The sequence below is a fragment of the Zonotrichia albicollis genome, chromosome 13 (assembly GCF_047830755.1).
Source record: "Zonotrichia albicollis isolate bZonAlb1 chromosome 13, bZonAlb1.hap1, whole genome shotgun sequence".
NCBI classification, from domain to species: Eukaryota; Metazoa; Chordata; class Aves; order Passeriformes; family Passerellidae; genus Zonotrichia; species Zonotrichia albicollis.
The window spans coordinates 18,623,686-18,650,206 of record NC_133831.1 but is presented as its reverse complement, the minus strand read 5'-3'; the positions used below and the strand labels follow the sequence as shown (position 1 = coordinate 18,650,206).

Sequence of the window (26,521 nt, the reverse complement as noted above, 5' to 3'; positions counted from 1 at the left end):
AAATTTGTTTTCCTTATTGTTTCAACCAGTCCAGCTCCTGTTTCAAGCATGCAGCCCAAAACCAAACTACTCAGGAAGGTCCAGTTTCATAAAGTCACTCACACAACCAATTTTCAATTGCAGAAATTCTAACAAAGAGCAAGCAGTTGCACCAGGCAGCTGAAGCAAGCTATGGTGAAACATCAAAAAAACCCCACACGTATTTACACATCACCATTACAGTATTTCCCCAACAGTAATGCAAATAATAAACTTGGCATCAGCTCACATTCAGGAAAATCTCTAATACATCCTGCAGGTGTGCCAAGCCAAAAAGCAAGACCAGGCACTGGGTGTGTCAAATTCCTTCAACTGCTACCAGCAAAATATTGTACTTTTCCATCCCTAAAATAAACTTACAAGATACAACCAAAGATCCAGGAAAGTGAAACTTCCCCTGCAATTAAACAGAGTCTGCCACTTTGGATAATTTACTGCAAAATAAATTCCTCCCATAGGAGGAAAACAAAATCATTCTTTCTCAACAAATCCACTTTGTAAGCAGCTTATTGTAAGATGTCAGAGAATTTCCAGTGTTCTCATCCTAGCTCACATATAGGGTTTGTTCACCTGCATCTGTGCTTATGGCAAGAGGCTTGAAATTCATCCTAAGTATGAGGAAGATTAAGTTGAGACTGCAGTTCCAAAACAAACAAAAAAAATAGGTTAAAATATTATCATTTTTCTAGTCTGTATCACAACAATGTGAGGAAGAAAGTTCCAATTTGTTTTAATAATGGTCCCAGGTATATAACCATTAGTAAACCTTTTCCATAGCACCTTTTTCTCCACCTCAAAAGGGTTGTATTTGTCTTGAATGTCACAATGTCAGGTACTACCTAATCTCAGCAGGCTGGGCCACAGAACCACAGCAGCTCTCACTCATTGTGACCTCCCTGAGAGCAGCCTCAGAGCACTGTAATGCATTTGAATACAGATTTATCAGGAATATATCTAGAATTATACTCATACAATAAATTCAGCAGTGAAACCGTGCTTTATAACATACAGCATGGCAAAACAGGCAAGAAAATACCCAAAGCCCCAAGCATTATCCATATCATTTAGAAGTCAATGAGCCTTCTTTTATATGAGAGATTCCAAAAGACTGTGTTGATGAAAATAAATTTTCTTTCTGCTTTTGAATGATATTTTGTGTCACAAAATGCTGGAAATTTCATTTTTATTTGAAGTTCCTTGCTTAAAATATCGTTTTTAAGTAATAATAGCTAAAAGAAACGTTGGCTGCAGTGTCTGCGTTTTAACAGTGGATGGCACCAATCACCTCAGAAATTGCCTCCCTAAATGGTAGATTGCATGTTTGAACCTTGGAGCATAATTCTACGGGAAAGCAAAATGCAAATGTCTAAACAACAAAAACAGGAAAAAAAATATTGTCTTCAGGAAGCATCTTTCTTAAATATGACACTCCCTGTCAAAACCATCCTGTGCAGAATGAGTGTTAGTGTGCAAATGCAGCCTGTGTACACAGATTTATTTTTTTTTCATTTTACCAGTGTCACAGACAAATATTTTATTTGGCTCAAAGAATGACTTCAAATTCAGATTAGAAAGTGTATATAGGAGTATTTGGATATAAGCTTTTAGTGAGATTTTCCTATGGGCCAAGAACTGCAAACTGTCATTTGCTTAAAAAGTTCTAATAGGGATACAAGTGGCTTTATAAAAATGATATTTCATATTTCTGTATTAAGCCTTTCCTGGTTAAACATACAAGTAGATTAAAACAAAATATGTACATTTAAATGCACAACAATATATATTCTCCTTCTGAAGGCTGTATTTAAGGAACAGCTGCTAAAAATCTAACTTCAGTGATGCTAAAGAGATGGCCAAAAGAAGCAGGAATCAAATAGTTCCAAGGGGAACTTGGAAGACACTAACCTGTGTTTGGGATGGTATGAAAGGAGACATTTACTCCTTTGTACAACAGCTGGTCTGAATTGGCAGCTCCAGGCACTTAAAAATCAACAGCAGTCCCAGAAATACTTTTTAAGACCTAATCTCATCTTTCAGGTCTCTTTAACACCTTGGGGATGGGGTGGGGGGCGCTAAGTAAAAATGTGTCCTCTCTATTTTCCCAGCTATCAGAGCTAAATATCTGGGGATGGGAGCTACACTCCCGTCCCCTGCCATCAGAAGGGATAAAGCTTGCATTTATTTTTAAATTAAATCCAAGTAGGCAATACCAGAGCTGCCTGAGCCAAGAGTGTGTCACACCAAGGTTTCCCCGCCGGGCGGGCGGGAGCCTCTGGCTGTGGCCGCGGGGCGGGGAGCGGCCCCTCCGTGGGGCTGTGCCGGGCGGCAAGGGCGATGAGGGCTGCGGGGAGAGCCCACATTCTCCCGGGACACACAGAAAGGGACGAGAGGAGCCGAGGGGCGGGGAACAACCGGGAGGCGGGGACGGGGGGCCCGGGAGGCGGGGAGAGAGTGTTCGGGAGGCGGGGACAGCGAGGCCGTGCCGTGAGGGCTCTGTGCGGTTCCGGGCTCCTCAGCAGCAGAGGCGGGAGCCGGTGGAGAATGGAGGCCGAAGCCAAATCAGCTCCTGAAGCGGTCCTGCAGAGGGTGACAAAGCTGCTCAAGGGACTGGAGCATCTCTTACGGGGAAGAGCTGAGGGAGCTGGGCGTGTTCAGCCTCGGGAAGAGGCGACTGAGAGGGGACCTGATTAATGTGTACAAATATCTAAAGAGGGGGTGCCAGGAGGACGGACCAGGCTCTGCTGGGTGGTCTGATGCACAGGAAGTTCCGCCTGAATATGAGGAAGAATTTCTGTCCTGTGCAGTGGCTGCGCACTGGAACAGTTGCCCAGACAGGCTGTGCAGTGTGGAGCTGCCCCAGCCGGCCCGGGCGCGGTGCTGTGCCGCGTGCCCCGGGACGGCCCGAGCGGGCATCCTGTCCCGCCGTGGCCCCGCCCCGCGGCCCTCAGGGGGCGGTGCGGCCCCGCCCACACCGCGGAGGGGAGGGGCTAGGCGGGGCGGGGCCAGGCCGCCGGTGCTAACCATGGCGGCGCGGCTGCGGGTGGGCGCTGCCCGGCGCCGTCGCGGGCCGATGACGCGGGCGGTCGGTGCGGCGTTTCCCGGTGTCGCTGTTCCCGGTGCGATGGGATTGCGCGCCCCGCGCTGATGGCGGCCCGCCGGACACCGCACGGCTCCGCGCCGGAGCCCAGGGTGGATGAGTTCACCGTCCCCGCCGAGAAGAGCCGCCTCCTGGAGCGCAGCCGGGACCGCATCGAGGGCTTGTTCGAGGTGCGGCTGGCCGTGCTGGGGGCGCAGGGGGACTGGCGGCCCGCGCTGCGGCCGCCCAACGCCAGCGCCAGGATCTGGGTGCAGCTGGCGGGCTGCACGAAGGCCGTGAGCAGCGCCAAGGTACGGGGCCCGGCGGGGCGCTGGGGCCGGGGCAGCGGGGCTGGCGTGCGGAGGGGCCCGCCGGACCGGCACGGCCGGGCCCGCTGCTTGGAGGAAGAAGGGGTGGGGAAAAGTCGAGTGCCCCAGGAGGAAACAGAAACGGCGCTGCCTTGGCAGGTGGGTGTGTGCCCGGTGCCAGGGAGTCTCCCGCCGTGTTGACATAAGCGCAGGGAATAAAGCGAAACAACTCAGCTGGGAAGAGCGAAGTTCACGGACAGTGCGTTATGAAATAGCCCAGCCCGCAGCTGAGGGGGAGCGCCACTGGGGATGGGCCGAGGTTTGTTTTAAAGCCAGATTAAAATGTTTCGCTTTCCTTCTTCCTCCCGGAGACAAGAAATTCCTCGGAGTTGTTTGGGCGTTGCCATGTTTTGCCATACGGACTTCGCTTATTCTGTGGCATTTAGCGGCTCGTTGGCAAAGCTCTCACTAAAGCTTAAAGCATTTATTATTTCCTTCGTGGAAAAGTGGTCAGATCTGAACAGTTTCACCAGGCTGGAGCAGATAGTTCTCTTTTCAACCCAGCTGTGATGAGTTAAGAGAACTGTCTGTGCGGGTTGTGTCTCAGAGGGGGCAGCAGTTGCTGTAGTGGCTTCACGCGTGTTAAATGTCTTGCACAACTAAACTTTGGGGGGAGTTTCTCAGCAGTGATGCTGAAATTGATATTACTCATAATGAGCCTGGCAAGTACAGCTGTTGTGATGAGAAGTTTGATGTGAGCAGTAGCTGGGCTGAAGGTGCCTTTCCGGCCCAAAATCTCGATGTATGGGCGTTGGGCAGATCCATCCGGAGCATGTGTTTTGTGACTGATTTCAGACAAAAACTTGATTCCTTACCTGTGTCATACACGTGTTCCTCAACGTGTTCCTTCAACAGAAGGAGGCAGTTTGGGAAAAATAATACTATCTGAAAGAATAAATAATATACTGTATTGACTGAGTTTTAAACTCTTGACACATTTAAAACTACTATAAGGTAGTATAGTGAATTTACCTTTACCTGTAGTAGTTTACAGATGGCAGAAATAGCATTGGGATTATTTTTTTTTTTGTTGCTGTTGTTTTTTTTTTTTTTTCTTTTGCGTTTGGAAAATCTTGAACTTGAGGAACACAGAAGTATCTGGAGCCTGGAGTTTTCTCAGTCAGTAACAAAAACATAGGATGGCTGCTGACATTGTAAGCCTTAGGAAATGTACTTCGAAACTTTTTGGAAGTTCAGGTTTATGGACTAGGTAGAACTCTAGTGAAAGGCATTTATTCACAAAGAGTTCTCTTCGACCAAAGAGTAGGGATAGGAAAATAAATATCTTCTGAAAGTCTCTTAAACTGTTTGGTCTACAAATTTTGTTACCTGTTACTATCAGGTATAAACAAGAAAATATAAAAGAGCCTTCTGTGAGATCTATTTAAAAATAATTTTAGATATTGGTGTTTTATTTCTATTGTCCTGTTTACTGGTAGTGTTTACTTTCTGACATGACTTATGCTAAGTTTGCTTTGTTTTCTAATGTTTCTGTCCATTACTGACCTAGTAAAAACCAATTGGATATGTTGGTATTTCACAATTATTCACTCTGCTCTCTTTCTCCCCTTAGGAGTACATCAAGGGAGTGTGTGAACCTGAGCTAGAAGAAAAGGAGTACTACCCAAAGGACATGCACTGCATCTTCGTTGGTGCACAGAGCCTGTTTCTCAACAGCCTTATTCAGGATACCTGTGCTGATGTAACAGTGCTGGAAATGGGATTGCTCAGTATTAAGGGGGGTGCAGAAGCTGTTGTTATGGCACAAAGTCATGTGCAGCAGTTTGTGAAGCTTTTTGAGAATAATGAAAGTTTATTAAATGACAATGAATCAGAGATTAAAAAGCAGTTCAGACAATTTGTGGAAGCACATGCAGATAAGTATACAATGGATTTACTGATTTTGCCTAGTGCACTAAAAAGAGAGCTCCTGGCTCTCACCCAAACTGCTGTTTGTGAAGAGAAGACTGATATCATAGACCTCACAGGCTCTGACAGCCCACAGCAACTTGGACAGAACAGCACCTCCAGAGTCATTGCTGCAAACAGAGACGGAAGGGCAGGTGGGGAGGAAGCAAGAAGCAATGCTGGCACACCTGTAACTGAGCTGACAAAACAAATGGACACTGTGCTTTCTGATGCTTCTGAAACAAGATTTGTTCCCATAAAGGACCCTCTGTTAGAGGCAGTGGCTTTTAAAGAGAGGCAGTCATGTAAAAGAAGGTCCTCTGATGAGGAGGAAAGGCTCCCTAAAAAGCATTTCTCTTTGGAAAAGGATCCACAAGTGAAATCTGCTTTACACAAGAATCCTTCAGACCCTGATGCAGTTATTGATCTGGTTTTGGATAGCTGCATTGAATCAGATGGTCCTACTTACTGCCTTAAAGAAGGTGATGCTCTCACTGAGGAAATGGAATATAAGATTCTTGTGAACTTTTTCAGAACCATGGGATATTCCCAAAATATTGTAGAAAAGGTGATCGGTATCCTAGGACAATCTACGGAACCGTTACTACTGCTAGAAGAAATTGAAAAGGAAAATTTGAAGTTTAAAAAAGAGCATGAGCAGTCGTCTCAAAAGCCTGTAAGAACTGTAAGTCTTCCTTTAGGAAATAATGTAAATAATTCACAAAAGCTAGAAGACAAAGGCGTTTCTGGGAATAAAAGTCCACTTAAATCCAGCCATACTTCAAAGGAGACAAAAAATGAATATCACCAAGTGAGAGGTGCTTCAGACACACAAGTTGGTGCAGAAGATAAAATGCATAGATTGGTATGCAAATCTTCTCCTCCTCCCAGCAAAAATTCAGTTGTGTGCTATAAACAGAGAGATGTTTATGGCCCTGGTAAGAATCAGAACCCAAGGTTAAGCAGTGTAGAAACTGACAGTGGGGTGACTTCCAGCACTGTGCACGCCAGAGCTCTAAAAGATGTTGGCTTTGTAGCCAGGGGGAGCTCAGATGTGCAGCAAATCTCAAGTAAGAGTAAAACTGCATTTCAGCAAAAAACTGCAGGGCCCTCAACTGTACAGAACAGCCAGCCTGGTTCTGAGGAGCAGCTGGGACACTGCAGCTCTTCCCAAGCCAGGCCTCTCCACCAGCGCCTTTCCCAAACCTCGCATTGTGACAATCCTGGCCCAGACCGGTTATTGTCTTCACAAAAACACCCTTCAAATCCAGACAGAGACACAATGGGACCACATCCAGATCATTCAGTTACTGGAGTTCAAAGATTTTTGGACTCTCTGAAGAAGCCATACAAACTGGAGTTGATAAATGAGCCTGGAAAACCATATTTAAAACATATAATTATTGATGGAAGCAATGTTGCAATTTCGTAAGTATTTTTCTTTTCAGCTATCCTTTTATTAACAGTTCACTGAACTTTCAGATTAAATGGGGGCTAAGAGGTTGCAGTGGCATGTGTTAAGGTTTTGCTAGCTAGGTTTTTGTGTGCATGTACACAGTTGTGCCATTTCAGTGTAACCTGATTTGAATCACCAGTGTTCAGCTCAATGTAACACTGCAGTCAGAAGTAATCTCAGGGCAAGCTTTGCTCTGTTGCAATCAGTGTTATGCATGAAGTTTAATTTGCTTTGCCAGTGCCTAACAACGAGGCTAAATTATTGTCAACTTAAGTGGTTTGGGGGAATTTTTTGTGCTCTTAACATTTTGTAGTCTTAAAGTGGAGGTTCTTATCTAATAGTGACATATTTCTCATCCAACAGCATTGCTTGGATCCTGTTATGCTTTGCAAATGTGTATATGTATATTTACCAATTCTGAATGTGCATTGCTGAAGTTCCAATATTTCCTTCATGCACCCTGGTGGATTGGCTGCACATACCTCACATTGGAGTAGGGCATAGTAGCTGGGTGCTACTGACATAGAGTCCCCAAAAAGGCTATATAACATCTGGTGTCTCCCACCCAACCAAATGAAAACTGGTTATGAGACATAAAGGACAGAGCTGCCTCAAAACAGCAGAACCATTGAGATATTCAAATGTCCTACTAAATAACCAATGCTTGGGGGGCTGTTGGTTTGATCATGGAGGTAATTCTGCAGCTTCCCTCTGGCTAAATAATGCCTCATTTGTTTCTTGCATTTCATAAAGAGAAGAGTTGTTTGCAAAATTGCTTTGAATTCTTCTCAGTTTTACTGCTCAATACCTTGAGAACTGCTTCCATGCCTGTGCTGGTTCAGGGTTCTTTTGCCCCCCTTTTTTGATGGGGCTGTGGGTATTAATGCATCACCCACATGCTTAGACTAATGCTGTATGGCTTCCTGAATCAGTGCTTGCCTCATAAGTCTAGAAAGCTGCAAAAGCTGTAGAATATTTTCGTTTTACATGTGCAGCATGTTAATCTGTTATCACATTGTCTCAGGGTGCCTGTGGAATGAGAGAATGCCCAGAGTTTACCCTAGCTACTAACAAGTAATTTTTTTTAATTGCCCGGTTTTGTATGCTGAAAACAGGCCTTTTGAAGGCAGACTGCAATATCCAGTTGTTGGATCATTGAATTTTATTAAAATGTAGAAGAAACTCAGAATGAAAGAATAATTGAATGGAATTATATCTTCCTAGGATAGTTTGTAAATAATATGTATTTGTGGTGGTGCATCCAATCAGAAACATCACATGCCCAAACAAGGTGGGAAGCAAAGGGTAAACAATTATCCTTTGAAGCCTTGGTCAACTGTTTACCTGAATCATAGCCCAGGTGGAGGGGCACCATTGCTCCTACATTTTGGGAAAGAAAGCCCAGGAGTTACTGGGTTGGGTTGTGGCCAGGGGGACCCTTCCTGCTGGCTGAAGTCAGTCCTCCTGTGGCCCTGTAGCCAGCAATCCTGAGTGAGGCCCTGTGAGCTCTCCTGGGGCTCAGCAGCTGTGCCAGCACCTCCCTGGAGTGGGACACTGCTCAGAGCTCCCAAATCCTCACCTTTGTCATACTCAGGGACTGTTCCTGGTGTCAGAGCTCCCACACACCTCTCCACACTTCCTGAGGTGTGACCCTTGTCGGTTGGGAAATGCAAAGGGACTTGCTGGGAGCATTTCACCCTGAGTGGAATTTGTTGATGAGTTCCTTTAGGCTCAGGGAATTAGGTGTTCACATTGTGTACCTGTGTGTGTGTACTGATCATGGTATGAATGGTACTGCCTCAAATCTACCATTAACTCATTGTTACCACTACAGCCAGCCCTATGGAATAGCTTTGTCAATGTCAAAGTACTCCATGATTAAGTGCTGCTAAACCCTTTTGCACCTTTATCTTGGCATCCATTTGCTTTGCACCCTCACCCCCTTCTGCATTCCTGGCTTCTGTGTAAATCAGTGCAAACTGATTCTAATTTGATCTTTGTATGCCTTAACCTGTGCAGTGAATAATGAACTTACTCCTCACAAGTTCACAAGAGTGAATGTTGCCTCCAAACTGTGTGAAGCCATATTTTCACAAATTCACATCAAACCGTGCCTTTGGTGATACCTTTGACAGTGTTTCTTTAAGTAGCCAAACCACTCATTTGTAACAGTATTTACTTTAGTCACAAACCAAAGGGAACCAAAGGGAAAGTGTTACATGACCCAGAAAGCAACCTGCTCTTTGCTGCTTTGTGCTGCTTGTGATCATCTTTTGTTTAATTTAGGAAATACCTTTGTAGGGTCTTCACAGGATTTTAAAGAACTGAGACAGGCAAAGGCAGTATTCGCAATGGCATTTGGAGAACAGATGCAGACTTTGAGATGGAGATCTTGAAAAGATCATCTTGCTGTGGTGATTTGCTGTCCCTTCAGGTGTTTGTCTAACTCAGTTAAAACACTTCTAATTTAATTTAGTTTAGCGGTGACATATTTTTTCATGTTATAGCTTACATTAATTCTACATGTTATTTGATGAAGCTGCTTCTATTTGCATGCTTTTTTAAGTTGTAGCAGAGCAGAATTTTGTGAACATTCAGGACAAATTGGCAGCTCTTGTATGCCTTATGTCCCATAAGGTATACAAAGAGTAACTCTTCTGTGAAAATTGCCTTTTGTTTTTGACTGTTCTTGACACCAAGAATGCTTAATTTTATTAAGGGCAAGTGTGGCATAATATTTTTTTTCCTCTGGAAATTCTGTTAGTAAGTCAGATTTTTTTGCCTTTTGTATTTCAGCTATGGCTTATTCATTTTTCTGCCTTTCTACGTAAAGAATTCCTCTTGAAATTCAGAGGACCTTAATAGATTTACATTTTGATAAGCATATTTTTTACAGAATTGACAAAACTAGAAAAGGATAAATGAATGCTACTAAAGGCTGAGTAAAATATTTCCATGGAAATCCTTTAATGACCATTATATTGGGAAGATTTCTTGGTAGGTTAAATTAGAGTTTAAAGATAGGATTCTGTTCAAAACTGACAGGGCATACTATTAGGGTTAATAATAAGCACTTGCCTATTATTTGGGAGACTGGTTTAAAAAAGGAATACCACTTGCTCACTTATTGTTAAAAGTACTTTGTAGTGATTTGGCATCTAATTCAAAACATAGATTATACACTATTTTGCAAGACATGCTTTGGCTGTTCATGCCATCAGTGCTCAATCAGTGTGTCTTTTCTAGGGAATCATATCTTTGTTTTGTCTAAGTGTGGCCTCTCTGGAAATGCTGGAGCCTGGTTAGACAGTTAATTGTGCCATGTGTTCAACAGGCAAATAGGGTCGCTGGGATAATTCCAGTTGGGAAGGGCCTCACAAGGTCATCAATTGAAATCTTTGTGTCCCCTCATTTTAGGCAGTTGCTGGTTTTTCTGGAAAGTCACTTAAGAGACTTGTAAAAACAGATAATGCATATCTTATCTTTTTTAATTGAGAAAAAGATTAATGCCAAAATACAATGTTTTGAAAATGTTTCTCCAAAGAAATGTCATTATTTTGCTTCAGAGCAATTGTTCAGACTGTTGAAATGAAGAGAGAGAGGAGGCCCTAGTGGTTTCCAGAGAGCTGTTCAGATGCAATGCTTGGTAATCAGTCGAACCAAAGGTGTTCTATTTTGTAGTAGGACTGTATTTGAAACTACTACAATATTGGATTATTATCGTTTTAATCTATACTCAATAGAGCTCAGAAACCATCACTATGGGCCTCTTTTTTAAAGCTAAAACTGCTTCTGATTGTTGTGCCCAGGAAACTGAAAGGAGACTGAGCTATGAAGTTGCAAAGTGATGTATTTGATATCTTCTGCTGAAGAGCTCTTTCCATTTAAAACATTCCTTCTCTTTAACACCATCTGCCTTTTCTTTTCCCGAGGCTCTGTGTGAGACTTTCAGCTTCACTTTGCAAGGTTTTGTTCCATTTTCTTTGTTTTCCTGGTAGTAAAACCCTAGTGAATTTAATCTCCCTTCTTTTTGTTTCACTCTCAGTCATGGTCTGAGGAAATTCTTCTCCTGTCGGGGAATTGCAATAGCTGTTGACTACTTTTGGAAACGTGGCCACCGAAATATTACTGTGTTTGTTCCACAGTGGAGAACAAGACGTGACCCTTCCATTACAGGTGAGGGACATTTCCTAATGTTTCCTGAATTAAAGCAGACTGTAACTTTTTCTTTGGGACTTCTGTGAAGAATAAATGGAGAAGAAATGATTCATCAAATATTGAGCAGGAGCAATCTGGCTGCTCAGCGTGAATAATTGGGTTTGCATACCCAGTGTGAGAGATCCTGAAATGCTCTTTAGGCTACCAGGTGTGCCATCAGTGGAGACCTTTTTGGGTTGGTTTTTGTTTGCTCTTTAATTTCTAGTTTTGACCTCCCTTTTCTCCATTTTTATATGAGCAATTCTTCACCTATCAATGACATTTCTCTAGCTTAATTGGTGCAAAAATAGCCCATCTTCTCTCTGGTAATTTTATCTCAAACTAATTGTCAAATCATGTTTTAACAGAGCAGAATTTCTTAACGCAGCTCGAGGATGTTGGAATATTGTCTTTAACCCCTGCAAGGATGGTTTTAGGAGCAAGAATTGCTGCTCATGATGACAGGTACAGAATATGTGTAGTTTTAAAGTCTTTTTGAACATCTGACTAATGGTTGTAAGAGCTCAATATTTCATGAGCAGTTCTGTTAGCTTGTTCTGCAACCTTTCTAGACAGAGCTAAGCATCCAACTTAAGACTGAATTTTACATCTGTTGCATTATTTCACTGTTGTAGGAAACACTATTATGTATTCAGAAAGTCATGGAGAACTACAAATTTTCATGACAATTTAAAAAAAAAGGCTATCTGAAGAAATTAATCCTCCAGTAATGTTTTTATGCTTTCCTGGTCATCATTCTATCCCTGAACTGCCCTTTATTCTTGGGGCATAAATCAGCTGCTGATCAGAGAGCATTTAGCTCCATTTTCTTCTTGATGCCACATTGGTGCACAGACCTTGCTGTGTGTTTGGAGCAGTGTATTTGTAACAATGCATAAGCCAGTGAACCTCCAAGTTAATTTGACCACCAAAGAGCAACTTTAAAATGTGGGGATCATCTGTCAGTGAACAAGACACAGTAAGCTTTAGCAGTCTGTGGCAGTTTCCTAGTACTTCATTAATGTTTTATATATACCCAGCCTTTCATAAGAAATGCTCTGGCAGTGCAGTTGAAATTACTGTGGAAATAAGTGGTATGATAACATATTTGCATTTTTGTTAAAAGCATGCACTTTCCTTCTAAAGGACACCATCCATTATCTTGTGGATAAAATTGATTCTAGTGGCAAAAAATGTATTTTCAGAGACATTATAAAAGAAAGCAAACATTTTTTTTCTTAATGAATCAGTAGTTGCTTTGTCATAGTTTAACAGAAGGATTTTTAAGAGGTTGACAGAGCAAACAACTAACATGCAGAACACTGACTTGCAGAACACAGTCGTTAATGCTAAGCAAAAAAAGTATGACAATGAGTTTGTGTTGGATTGTTTAATAAATACTTTACTGCATAAAGCATGCCATTTACCTGTGCAGATATTTAGATCATGGGGTTTGGGGGCTTTTGTTTGTGTGGGTTTGTTTGGTTTGGTTTTTTAATGGGGAAGAAAACATCCCATGAAAACTCTGCTGCACTAAATAAGTGCATGCTACCCAAAACATTGCTGTAAGTTTAAGGCTGGCAAAAACAGTCATTTCCTGGTAATGAAGGTGCTTGTTTTCATGCAAGTAGATTACTTTGGGATGATGAAATGTTTAGTTTTTTTAAGCCTTTGGATTGTTTTCAGCAAAGCAAGCTATCTTAGTGATCTTTGAAATTAATTTTACAGATTTTTGTTACACCTTGCTGCTAAAACTGGAGGTGTTATTGTGACTAATGATAACTTCAGAGAATTTGTGACAGAATCATTTGCCTGGAGAGAAATTATTCAAAAAAGGTAATTATTGAATTTCTGTGAAGTCTTAAAAGGATGTCTGTCCTTGCAGTTGTAGGCATTCTACCTACATGTGGGATTTTGCTATCTGTCATTAATCTGTCATGCAATTCTGGTAGATCCAAATAAAGTACTCTGTGACTCACTGTGGTGATTCATGGCCTTACAGTCATGTGCTGAGTAGTCCAATATCCTTGTTATTCATGTATTCTGTCACGTATGAGTGTTAATTGCTCTCACAAGCAGTAGCTTGGTGTAACAGCACGTGTGTCACTTTGAAGGTCAGTGTTGGATCTCGTTTGAGCAGTCCACTTTCACAGCCTCTCTTGTCTGAAAGCTCATTTTTTTCAAGGAGACATGATAGCTGATGAGGATGTAGTGTCACTTTTAATTATTCAGAATCAGTCACTCTTTACTCAAGTGGGACAGACTGGCATAGCTAAACAAAATTAACACTTGTAGCATATCCATGTAGCCATTTCCTTGCAAGTGTTTTTCTTTGGGTTCAGATAAGTTCACTTAGTTATCAAATATCCCTGCTTCATCTTGTGCACTCGTTTCTGCTTGTTTCTTCTTGTTTGTTGGGTTTGGGTGTTTGGGATTTTTTTTTCCAGTTTCAGTTAAATCAGGTTATTTTACTGCTGAGGTGTGATCTGTTAGTAAAATTCCCCACTAATCCCTCAGTGTCCCTGACATTTTCTGAAGGTACATCTGTTACAGTGGCTGGGGTCAGTATAGCTCTAATGAAATAAGGAGCTAAAAACTTGTCCTGGATTCTCACAGTATGGCTGTGAGACCATGGAGTTGATGCTGGCTAATCATGTAGGCATTTACATCATTTCTTGAGTGAATTCTATCCAAGTCAGGTTCTGTTCTTCCACAGAACTTTAGCAAGTATACTCGATGTGGCATCTTGAGTCTGTGGTTTTTTAAGAGCTTATGTTAACATCTGCTATTAGTTTTACTTCTGGGGAAATTCCACTGTACCAAATCTTCTCCTTACAGACAAATTTCACTTGAACTCGATTTGTTTGGTTTTTTTAATACAGATTTCTACCTGTTCCAAAGTGATTCCAGAAAACAAGTTTTGTGTCTTAACTGTAAGCATTTAATGCTGTATTTGCTAGTTGTGTGGCTTTCTGCCAACATAGGCATTTCAGCTACATGACTGAAGATCCTTGCAAGGAAAAGGAGCTAGAACAACCAAAAATTTCTGATCACCTGAAAAATTCCACCATAGTCTTGTTGCAAATCTTCAGTCATAAAACAGTTGCTGTAAAAAAAAAAAAGGGGGAAAAGCTGTGTTCTGCAGTGTAATAGGGAGAGTTCACAGCTCCCATGGGATTATTTTGACAGGGAATGCTGGTTGTGTCTTAGGTGGGTTTACTAATTAGTCTTTAGGGACTCCTCATGTGCTGTCTGCTCTAAGGAAATTCATCCTGTGCTACAAAGGTGAAGGACAACAAGGGTGAAATACCTTGTTATTTAAAAGAACTCTCTTGCAGGTTGCTCCAGTACACTTTTGCTGGTGACATATTTATGGTTCCTGATGATCCTTTGGGAAGAAATGGACCCAGATTAGATGACTTCCTTCGAAGTGAAGGCTATTCTAGGTATAAACACTGTTTTCACTTTTGTTTGACACAGTTATTTCACATTTGAAATAAGCTGTTCTCCTGCTTCACTCACACACCTGTAGAGCACAGTCAAGTTAAGCAGGAACACTGTAGCATGTAGCAGTTTAACAAAAAAAAAAAAAAAAAACAAAAAACACATTTTTCCTGTTACTTCAGTTCCTTCAGAAACTGCTGGTGACATTTGCCTCTGAGAGCTCTCTGAGAACTGAGATAAGTATGACAAAAGCTTCTTCTGAGATTTGTCTCTGGTGGCTTTCATGCACGGGTGTGTTAACAGCCCCCAGAGGTGCCAGCGGTGGGTGTGCGGTGTTAATTGCTCTGATGTTATCTACCACACCTTGGTTGGAAACGTCTTCATAGTGGGACAATAGGTGCTACAAACACTCAGGTTTTCTGCTATTGGGAGACATTTCACCTCAAGGCTGAGGGTACCTTGCTGTTGTCAAAACAATTTTTGTGGCATTGTTATTAAATCTTTGAGTAATAATTATAACTGTTAATGAACATAAATTGTTCGTTTACGATTAATGTACTTTTTAAATGTGCACGTATTCAAACTATGAATTTGCTTTGCATGAACTGCCAAGATTTGAGGATTAGTTTGCTCTTTAGCAAAAGAAAATAGTATTCTGTTCTTTCACCAGTTTGGGAATTAGAAGTGCTAAGAATTCTGAGGCGTAGTGAGAGGGCTTTTAAAAACAAGTGAGGTAACTTTAAAATTATCGATGGAAAAGGCAAGCTGTTCTTAAGGATTAATACAAAGAATAAGCAAGAATCTCATCTATTGTGAACATGTGAGGAAAGTTATACCATAGATTACAAGCTGATTTGAAAATAAGTGTATTCACATTGAAAAAGCAAGTGCAGTGCTAGGACTCCAGAAGGAAATGCTGAGTGTTCAAGCTCTTGTACAAAACCTTTGAGAAGAACACTGTGCTTTACCTGCCTGTGTCTGAGAGAAATAAAATGAAAACAGAGTGTTCTGAGGTAGGTGAGTGTGATGATTGTAGAAATGGATTCTTTTGAAAAGACCGCAGAAAAGCTTGGTTTCATATCTGTAAATTTGGAACTGGAACTAGGTTTGAGTGTTTGTTTTGGGGTTGGGCTGGTGGGGGGGGGGGGACCAGGAAGAGCAGAGAAAAGCTGCCAGTGAAAAAGAGTTAATTTTATTCCTTCCTTGTGACTTTTTTACACTATTTAAATGATGCAGAAAGCATAAATGGCACCAGGAACTGCATCAGAAACTGACAGAATCTTCAGCAATTAGAAAACCTTTCCACACTGAGTAACTAGAGGTGTCATAACCCAAATGCTTTTAAAATAGAGCTCTGTAATTTAGGTACTGTTTCCCTTGGTGGTAGGAAACTAGACTGTAACATTGAGTTCCACTTCACATTTCTCTGGTATCTGCTGGCGTCTGAAGTAGACTGACCTTTATATTTTGTAGTGCTAGCAGCGCACAGATTAGCATTACTTTTTCAAGTTTGAAATAAAATTGCAATAATTAAGAGTATTCAAGTCCTGAGACTGCTAAAACAACTTCATTGCCCTGTTAAGGATACCATACAAGGGAAACAAGGCCTTGATCTAAATATGAGCATGGCTCAGTCCAGAGCAAAAGTACATGAGGAATTGTCTTGTGAAGCAGTCTTGGAACTGGTCTGTCAGCATTTTCACATGTTCCATGTCAGTGTACATGTATTCAATTTATCTTTTTATCTATACCTTCATAAAATTTTCTGTAATCTGACAAGTAAAGGACTCACAGCATACTGAGGCTATTCCTGGGTGATATGAATGTTAATTGTGCTGGATTCATATTGAGAACTGTTATACCCTGTTTTGTTTCACTTTGAAAGAATGCTTGTCATTTGATTCCAGTCAGTAACTGGCTGAGCAGCGGGGATGTTTAAGTTATACACATTTGTCTTTTCTCTCTCTCGTGTACAGAGAGAACTGCAGCTAGAATGTCCTTTAGCTTCATTAATTAAAATTTTTATTTTGTTGCACAGAGATTCCTGGTCAACACACAAGGCTTTACAGAGCAGTGGACAATATTATTCTGAGACACCCTCTTTCCTCCCCAGAGTGAGCAGTAGCAGTCAACAGCCTGGAGGCAGAGTGCATGATGATCGTTCATCCCCATTGCTTCCATGGGAAGAAAACACAGAGCCTTGTCCAGCAATTCCCCCACAGAGATCTCCCTCAGAAACAGCCCAGCTAAGAGAAGCCCTGATCAGAATTTTTCCTGACTATGATCAAAGGCAGAAGATTGATCAAATACTATCTAATCATCCATTCATGAGAGATCTTAATGCACTATCTGCCATGGTGCTTGACTGAATGCTTCCACAGCTTTATATCACAACTGCTCTGACTAACAATTATCAATGTGAAGAAAAGTGTCGCTCTTTTATGTTACTTTGTGAATATTAAATACCTAATTTTATTTGTATAAACAAAGATATTTTTGTGTATGTTCTGTTGCTAATAGATGCCAGGTTTTGGTAAATTAAAAACTGCTGCTACAACAGATTTTTAGTAATATTTTCTATGGGGAAAAAAAAGTCTTCTGCTTCACTGGAATTGCTTGTTAAAGCAGTTGCAGTACTTCCTTTTGAGCAGTGTTAGTACTTTTTGCAGAACCCTTTTCCTGGAAGGCAGAATTCCCGTCGTTTGGAGACCCGCGCGTGGGAGCAGCTGCCAGCAGGTGGCGGCCGTGGGTCCGTGAGGAGCCCGCGAAGGGCGTGAAAATCCAAGGAAATCCATTTGCTCCTTCAGGCTGGGAGTGCGGTGCGGGGCAGTTAGAAGAGAAGGTTTGAGTTCACAGCTCTCATCGGGAGAAGGTGTTTTGAATTCTTTAAAAGATCTGAAATCTACACTTGTTTTTAAATTGGAAATTATCTTGACTATTAGCGTTCTTTCAGGATAGTTTAAATATCTTTAACAATTGCACTGATTCCTTGTCTGTTCTAAGTGTGAATGGTGTGATGTTAACACAATGAGACACTGTCTGTATAGAAATGGCTTTTTTGTGCCGACCTTCAAGCTGTAGTCAGCTCCACCCCTTTAGATCTGTTCTGGGATTTATCCCAAAAAGTAAGGGGCGAAAAGGAAGATAATTTATAAAAGCTGACCAACAGGACCACTTTCTAGAGCAGAGCAAAGTTAAGGTTGTCTATATCTCTGTACACACTTAAGTCCTTCCTTTTAACCAGTCTCTGGTGTCAAGTGTTCAAAGTGAGTAAAATCAAATTAGGCTGTAAAGACAACTTGGGCTCCAGAGCCTACATTCAACTTCTGGTGTATTGAGCCTTACCCTGAAGCATTAGTGGCTTTCTCTCCAATTCCATGGGGTCTGAAGTCAGTCTTTGTTTATGTGCAAAAGAACTGAAATATACTTGAGGAATTGGGGCTTTTGAAAGACTGTTTGAAAGATTTCTTTGCATGGCCCTTTCACGTTTTGTGAAGTCAGAAACAGAAGGCAGTCTTGCTCTTCCCTGAACACAAGCAACCTGAAAGAGAATTGCAGCAAGAACAAAATATTTTATGAGCAGTAGTTACAGCTTCTCAAAAATACAGGTGGTGATGAAGAGAGGCCCTTAATGTTTCTGCATCCAAATAGACAAATCTAAATTATTCTTTTTTCTGTATAAGCGAGTAGGAGATTTGCTATTCAGATGGGCAGAGTCCTTCTGACCAGCACATGTTTGCCAAGAACTAGTTCTTACCTGTGAAGTGTTATGTAATCTCTGAGTTCTAACCCCATAAAAACTTAGGCAGGTTCCTAAATCCTGTTTCACTGACTATAGTTGGTATAATTTTAATAAATAGTAAGAGAATAATCATGAGCTCCTTCACACTGCCTGGGGGGCCTGTGTACATGTGTGAACATGTTCCTTGAAGAACTTGCCTTCTTTTCATTAGGTATATCCTTGATTGCATATGTTGTTTCCACTTTATAGGTGCTAGTGTGGGGATATAAATATATTGTAATCTTTATTTCATAGAGAATTGCTTCATGGAGTTGGAAGGGACCCACGAGGATCATCCCGTTCAACTCCTGGCCCCCCACACTTCAATTGCCATCGCATGCCTGAGAGCATTGTCCAAATACTTCTCGAGTTCTGTCAGGCTTGGGGCTGTGCCCACTTCCCTGGGGAGGCTGTTCAGTGCCCAGCCACCCTCTGGGTGAGGAGCTTTTTCCTGATCTAACCTCAATCCCCCCACTCAGCTTCAAGCCTCAAGTCCTGCCACGAGAGCAAAGAGATTGGTTCTCTTTCTCCTTTCTCTGTTTCTTTCTCCAAAGTCTGTTTCTGAAGCATGCCTCGTGCTATTCAACCTTGGTTGCTGCAAAAACTCAGCTAGAAGCAGTGTTTGGAGTGGAAAATACCAGGGACTTTCCCTTACGTGTGCGTGACCTGGCATTTCCCCTCCCTCCCTTTAAAGGGGTAAAGTCCCGAGACTGATTCCTGGTGTGGGGCCAAGTGCAGGATTTCTGTGACAAATACAAGAGTTTACTGCCAAAAGGAGTGTTTTCTCTTACGTCTTAAGAGCACGTAATGTAAACAATTTCATTGCAGTTGTCAACAAGCAAAGTTCAGATGAGCCCCAGTAGTCGGTGCTAGTGCTGCTGTTTTCCTTCCTGTCTCAGTGCCTTTTTGGGTAGCTTGTGTTTTGGACGAGCATTTCTGAACCAGAGAGAGTGCCTGTGAAAGTTCCATGACAAACAGTGACTCACAGTGTCTTTCTAACGCTGGCAGTGTTTCCTTCTGTTTTGCAAGCTTGCGGGCTATGTTTGATATGAATGCCTTTCCTGCTAAAATTCTGTGTAGCTGCATTAAATGCTATTTTTAAATCTGGGGCTGGATTATGTTCTGGATGGCTCTGTTTTATTGGAAAGGAGTAGCTCTGCTATAATTCATGTAAAAGACCTGTTATTTTCACAAATACAGTTTAGAATAATAATGACTTTGCAGATTCTGAGACCTAATCTGCTGTCTGGTATTTGGAGGACTCTGGTTATGTAAGCAGGTGTTTCTCTGATGTGTTCAGTTTCTCTTTTTTATCGCAGAATGGAAACCCAAGTGCCTTACAACAGTGTAACTCATGGTGTCCAGACTATTCCTCCCTTCCTGACTGCTACTGTTTGTGCTCAATTTTGTACATAAATCTACCAGTTTTGTACATAAATCTACCAGTTTTCAATTTTGTACATAAATCTACCAATCTACCAGATATGTTGGTATGTAATTCTGTGCATACAGTGGAAATACTGCAGTGCTCAAGTAGATGATAACTTTGGAAGAACAGATGGATTTTAGATTTGTACATTTTTTATCTATGTATTGTGTGCATTTATGTTTAGAATGTGGTTCCATTGCACTGTTCAAACTCTGCTGAGGTGCATATGACAATCCCAAGTTTGTCCTGTCTGCCTTGTGGCTCACCAAGTTCTGTCAGATTGCATTGTATAATTTTTAAATGGCTAATTCAAAGGAAGCATTTTTTTAAGAAGAAACTGGGTTTGAATGCACTGGATCCCCTTTTCAGTCTCCACTTGAGTATTTTTAACTGTTTCAAGAATGATATTTTAAGTGTACATAAGAGAAATAAAATATTACATATTTTTAATTAAACAGAAACAACAGCCCAAAGACATCAGAATTCTGAAATATATCAATTGAGTTTTATTTTATTATCATTTGTCACTGTAATTCAAATCCAAAGTCAAGTATAATTTTTCTCCCTGGTTGCTGAATGAGCATGCGATATTTAAAGTATTGAGTCTTAGTATTGATAATTTTAAGATAAATCTTTACTGAGCAAAATATTAAGAGTCTATTCATCAAAAATAAAAGGCTGGCTTGCATGTGTTTTATACAGAAACGCACTCCCTTCTCAGTAAGGAGGGGAATCCAAGGCGGGCGCTCCAGCTGTTGGACTGCAGGGGTTGTGCGGGCGTCCCGCGGGGACAGGAGGGAAGGGACAGGAGGGGACAGGCGGGAAGGGACCGGAGGGGACAGGAAGGGACAGGAGAGAAGGGACAGGAGGGGACAGGAGGGAAGGGACCGGGGGGGACAGGAGAGAAGGAACCGGAGGGGACAGGACGGGACAGGAGGTGGCGCCGCCGGCCCGCGCCTCGTCCCCCCCCGCCCGGGGAGCCTGAGGGCAGCGCTGGGTCCGGGTTTCGCATCCCGGCGCTTTCGCTGTGTCCTCACGGCTGCTGCGGGGCAGGCTCCGTCTGCCTCTGGCTCAGGGACCGTGCTCTGGTTTGCTGACGGTTTTTGTTTGACAGGCGCATGAAATTGGTGGTAATATATTTAATATATTTACCTTTGATACGAGTTCCTTGAAATCAGAAGTGCGGCCAGGAGTCTGCTGTTTGAACAACTCTGATTGCCGGGAGTTTAAGATATCGGTGCATCAGAAATTATATTCTTAAATTAAAAAAAAAAAAAAAGAAAAAAAAAGGGAAAAAAATTAATTCCGCGATTCAGAAGCATTGCATTAACATCAGAGACAGCATCGTGAGGGCAGAGCTGGCTGCCGAGCCTTGGTGAGGGGCAGAGCAGGGGCCAGAGGCCGGAGCCGCCCTTTGCTGGGGCAGTGACCTGGAGCACACAGCCCTGGGCTGGATGGAGGCACTGCAGGGGGATTCCTCCTTTTTCTGAGCAGCATCCCTGCAACGCGAACCCAAACACACCCAGCTCAACCAGGGGTTTTGCAGACAGGGAAATTGGGAATGTCTAAAAGGCAGAGCGTGAATGTCTGGGATTATTTTCTGTGAGGAGAAGGAGGAGGGACACTGTGGTTTATAAATACTTTGTGTGGGAGATCTTCACAGCAGAGCGCCTTGAATTGAAAGAGGCACATCAGAGTCTTTTGCCAGATCTACTGGCAGAACACCAAGAATATGGATAAGGGCATTCTTGACATTCTGAAGTGAAGGGGCATTAAAATAGTAATATTTGGCATTCATTGGGAATAAATTAATGTTTTCTGTCATAGTTGTAGCTATCCAAGGATTCTCTACATTAGGAAAACAGAACTTGCCATATTTTAACTTTTAACAAAATTTTTATTCTCTTGGCCTGTGTGCTGATCAGCTGCTCACACCTAATCTGAAGAGAAGTTTCCTGGGCTGAATATAACTTATTGTGAAACATATACCATCAACACACAGCCTCCCAGTGTCCAAACTTGTTTCCCTTCCAGCCTTGAGCCAGAAACAGACTTTTGAGTATATGAATAAGATAGCACTAGAAATGAAACAGTGTAAGACAAGAATCATGGTGATCAGGGTGATCATGAAGTTAATTTGCAAAGTCTCTACCAACTCAGTGTGTGCACATGATTATTTTTTTTGTAAAAACCCTTCAATGCATTGATTTTGAATAAAAATTATTTAGGGCTCTGATTCATAAGCAGTAGATGTTATAGTGGCCTAAAATGCTGTTGGGGTGGTTGCAGGAGGGTGACTGCAGCTGCCCTTGCTGGGTGCTGTGCGCTGGTTTCTCTGCTGTCACAGCTGGCACAGTGGTTTAAACTCTGGTCGGTCATGAGTCTGAGCCCTCTGTTCTCTGCTGTCAACAAAAATGCAGAGAAGATAAAGATATAGTAGCTAGATTGTTATCCTTTGTTTTACAGCATCCATCAAAGCCCTACTTTGTAAATGGAAATCAAATTAAGCTTTCCAATATTACAGGAGCTATGAGTCTTCCAAATGATGATGGATTGAAATAATTCATGCAAAAGCCCAGGATATCTCATCAATCCCATCTGGTGGATTTAGTCTCAGGGCCTTTCAGGGACATTATTCAAATGTTTCTGGTAGGAGGTGAATGTAATTGCTGCTTGAGGAGCTATTTGGGAAGGGAGGCTATGATTTCTTTTAATATAATATTTAATTATATACAAATAATAAAGCAGCTTAAGTAAGTTTATAATGTTTCTGTAGAACTATTATAACCCTTTCTTTCTTTCCTCACTGATGGGCTCTTGCTTGTCTTTTATTTGTCTCATAATGCACCAATGGTGAGTGATGCATTGTGAAAAGGATTTAATGGGACGCTGCCTAAAATTGAAATATCTGATCAGTATTTAGTCAGTGCTGCAGGGGCAGAGACAGAAATAGTGTGCTTCTTTTTCCCCCCAACTAAGGTATATGTGACACCTTCTTCTTCAGACTGCTGTTCAGCTGTGGTGGTTTTGGATGAAATACTAATGCTGCATGCAGATATTCTCTTTCTCCCATAAACCAAGGGGTAGGTGTACATTGATTAGCATGATATCTCCTCAAGCTGTAAACATACAGAAACACAGGCAAGAGGAACTCAGCTCAATTAAAGCAGGCAGGCCAGTGGGCAAGGAGGAGCCTTGTTTGGTATCAAACAAACAGAGGCTGTGTGCTCTTGTGACACAATAAAGTCAATAGTCCTACACCCTGCTATGAAAGTGGGGCTTTTTCTAAGTATGAAAAATTAAAGTTATGAACATTGGTTTCCAGTTTCTTGCTGGGTTAAACAAGCACAAAATCTGTGCATTAGAGTCTTGTTTCAGGCTATCTCATGGTCAGTGAATGCAGGAGGGCTGATCAGATATCAATGTGCAGAAGGGTGGGGAATATGATCAGAAACATTCAGTGCCTCTGAAACACATGGGGTGGGTGTAGGGAGCAAGTTCTATACCACGAGTAAAAATCTGACAGTCTGTCTGAAAACTGTGTTTATATTCAGAAAAGACTCTGTAACAACTTATTAAAGTACCGCAGGCAGTGTTACTGTCTCACTGCACAGACTGCAGCTGTGAAAGGGCTGGGTATTGAGTCATATCCTACTGTAAAGCACAAGTTCAACAGGCATAAAATTTTACACTTTTTAACTTTGATCTGATTTAAGAGCCTTTCTGAGTGTTCTGTGTTCTACTAAGTGATTTCACACTCTAGGCTACTGAACAGTCTTGGAAACAGGTGCACATTTTCTGTTATGTGTATCCTGGTAGAAATAAGGTATATGTATGTGTATATATGTGTGTGTATAGGGCACACACTGTGGTGGCTGCAGCCTTCTCTGTGTTCCTTTTTGACCAGGTTGCTCCCTGAAGCTCTCAGCAAACACCATGTTGAAGAGATCTGTGATAGCCCACTGCCCCTGGACTCCCAAAGCAAGGCTCTGCAGACAAGGTAATTTAGCTCCCAGCTGAATAGAATAGCTACTGGAATGGTGGGTAACTGATATTACAGAAACGCCTGACAGAACCATCTGGTTTAAGGTTCTTCTGTGCACATGATCTGCAAATCCACAGTGATAAAGAGTCATGTTTTGGGGGTTTTTCTTGTCTTAACAGGGCAGGTTTAGTTCAAGAAGGTACTCAGAGCTCATGGCACTTAGGGGCCTAAGGATACAGAAGGGAACTCTGTGGCATTTTCAGAAATACATAGGTACATAAATCCTTCTGAAGGACCACCGTGCTTCAGGTGAAGTGTTACTTCAGCACTTAAGCACTTATATTTTTGAAAAGCTCATCTTTTGTCTTCATAGTATATCACTAAAATGTGATACCCCCAGAAAGGTAATCAGATGTAGATTTGCAGTGGGAGGTAAATGTATTTTAGATCCCATGCCATTAGCACCATCTGGAGCAGTGTGTCATATGCCACAGGAAATGCACAACTGCAGCCACGTGGCTGTGCAGCATTTCCATGTAAACTGCCCCAAAAGTGGCTCCAGTTTGTTGCGAGATTCATGAAACTCTGAGAAGGAAGAAAACACCAGTGAAGCTGTGGGCTTGCTAAGCTGGGGGCAGCTCCAGTTCTGATCATTGCTTCCATGAAGCTGGAAAGGGTCTCAGGAAAGAAGCTCAAAGTAGAGGTATAAACATGAAGGAGATGCAAGGGAATGAGCAGTTGGAATTTTGGAGTATGTGGGGAGGCTGCACTGCTTTCATTACAACTGTTGGTGCAGACAGAGGTTATTTAGAGGGTCCATCCTGTGTTTGGTGCTTAAACAAAGGAGCACCTAAGAAAGTTGTGAGTCCTGAGGTACTGAGCATCAGGACCAGTAGTTGTCATTGCTGGCATTAAAGGAGTGAGTTCAGGGTCTTGGTGCAGAGACCAACCTTGAAATGCTTTCATAGGAACTTCAACGTGCATCAAAGTGTCTGCTTTTGTCCAAAACCTGGCACAGGATGTTACCTTTCCAAAGCAGAAAGTGCATTTTCATCTGAAGTATTCCAGAGCCATTCTGAATGTCTTTGGCGCATTAAATGGATTGATACTTTGATCTCACATTAATGTGAAGTCAGAATCCTCTTGGCCTGAGCTTGTCAAGAAGATCCATCTCCCTCTCCCACATGAGTTTTGTTATTTTTTTTTTCTGGTGGTTTCCAGGCTCATAGTTCATCCTCCACCATAACTCGTGCACCTGCTGTTCAATACAACAATTAGCATAAATGTTTGCTTTGCTTACTTGAAGCATTGGTGCACAAGCAGGTGTTTTGGTGGATTTTTTTTTTTTTGAGTTTCTGGATTTGTTTTGTTTGGGTTTTTGTTAAATGTATCATAGAATGGTTAGGGTTGGAAGGGCCACAAAGATCATCCACTTCCAGCCCCTGCCATGGATGGGAACCCTTCCCATTAGAATAAACTGTTGTGGGTTTAAAATACAAAACCAGCAAGCAACAGAAAGCTTGCATAAAAGTGAGGGAATGTGGAAATACAGCTTGAGAGGAGGACTGAGAACAGAGCTTACCTCTGTGATGGGAGTGGATGTGTTAGCCACAGCAGCCATAAGCCTTGGCAAAGGAAAGCAGAGCCCTGAAGGAGGAATGAAGAAGTTCACTTGGTGTGATGTGCTTAGCATGCAGAACCACGCAGGAACCAAGCAGGACCCTGCACGCCTGCACGGCTCTGCGGGAGGCTTGGATTAAGCAATGTAACATGAACGTTATGGCTGTGCCATTTTTAGCTACACCTGAAAAGGTACAAAAACTGAGCTGTGTGGATCAATAAATGGTTCCATGCATGCAAAAATCACGGAGCCCCTGTCTCTCAGTGGCCAGCAGGGGAGCAGCCTGACAGTGCTGTTAATCTGCCCGGCCTGGCAGGGGGAGGTAAGCTCCTTACAAGTGTTTGTCTCCTTAGGAATTCCCCTCTGCTTAACCACTGATAAAGACATGATGGTCCATTTAACCATAAAGGCCTCTCTACCAGCTGCCTCTGTATTTATTAGCACAGATTCTATAACGTGAGAATAATTTATAGTACAATGCCATATCTGATTACACAAGTGTTTGGTGATATTTTCTGTTTCTTGTGAATTGTTTAATATGAGGCAGCCATGCAGAAATGCTTGGATGTGTGAAGTTAGTGAGGCATTTAATTAAGTTGCAAGAGCCAATGCACTCACAAATGGAATATTGAACATACCACTTATTTCATTCATGGAACAAAATTGCTTGTGGATCTGAAAATGAAAAGATTTGCAGGCAGGCATGTTTCTCTGAATTCTAGAGGTATCATAACTGATCTACAGTTTGGGTTTAATTTGTAAATGCCCTAAGGTGGGGGTTTGTGCGTTAACTAGTTAAATAAAGCAAATCCTTCTAGCAAATCCACTCTTGACTTTGCTTCAGCTGGACCAAAAAAAATGCAAATCTGTTTCTTTGCAATGAAAATATGCTATACTTAATAAAAAAATTTTTGTTTGAGCTTGCTTTTTGGGTGGGCACATCTGATTTTCTGGTAAAAGGTGTATTTTGGAGGGGGTAGATTTGGGGTTTTTTGGGGGGGTATTTTTTGTTATCATAATGGGAGGTTTCTTTGAGAGAGAAGGGACTCTTAGTTATTGCTGTTGCCTACAAAAGTGCCATGTGTGGGGTTTGAGTTCACACAAACTGGGTTAATCTGGGACTGCCATAGAGGGCATATGGTCTCACAGGGAGCATATGGTGTGGAAGAACTCATCCATTGAAGTGCCCCAGAACCTTCCCAGCTGCTTTGTCCATG

At 42.0% G+C, this 26,521-nt stretch overlaps 1 protein-coding gene across 2 annotated transcripts; it reads left to right on the top strand.

Annotated features, from left to right (window-relative positions):
* The first annotated feature begins 2,503 nt into the window (after positions 1-2,503).
* On the top strand, positions 2,504-24,886 carry N4BP1 (NEDD4 binding protein 1). Of its 2 annotated transcripts, none has more exons than XM_074551182.1 (7): positions 2,504-3,426; positions 5,057-6,819; positions 10,893-11,023; positions 11,413-11,509; positions 12,773-12,880; positions 14,383-14,490; positions 23,606-24,886. In XM_074551182.1, the coding sequence occupies exons 1-7, from the start codon at positions 3,184-3,186 to the stop codon at positions 23,700-23,702; spliced, it is 2,547 nt and encodes an 848-aa protein (XP_074407283.1). In that variant the 5' UTR covers positions 2,504-3,183; the 3' UTR covers positions 23,703-24,886. The 2 variants fall into 2 exon arrangements, with proteins under 2 accessions (XP_074407283.1, XP_005488904.2); XM_005488847.4 differs by lacking the exon at positions 23,606-24,886 and adding an exon at positions 16,527-19,752 and having other exon boundaries at positions 2,506-3,426.
* Positions 24,887-26,521: the final 1,635 nt, after the last annotated feature.

What these genes read in the sequence shown, in the direction of transcription:
- N4BP1 (XM_005488847.4), top strand. Translation starts at nt 3,184, where the DNA reads ATGGCGGCCCGCCGGACACCGCACGGCTCCGCGCCGGAGCCCAGGGTG. An exon ending in AGGCCGTGAGCAGCGCCAAG is followed by an intron (nt 3,427 to 5,056) that starts GTACGGGGCCCG and finishes TTCTCCCCTTAG; the next exon opens with GAGTACATCAAGGGAGTGTG. An exon ending in GGAAGCAATGTTGCAATTTC is followed by an intron (nt 6,820 to 10,892) that starts GTAAGTATTTTT and finishes TTTCACTCTCAG; the next exon opens with TCATGGTCTGAGGAAATTCT.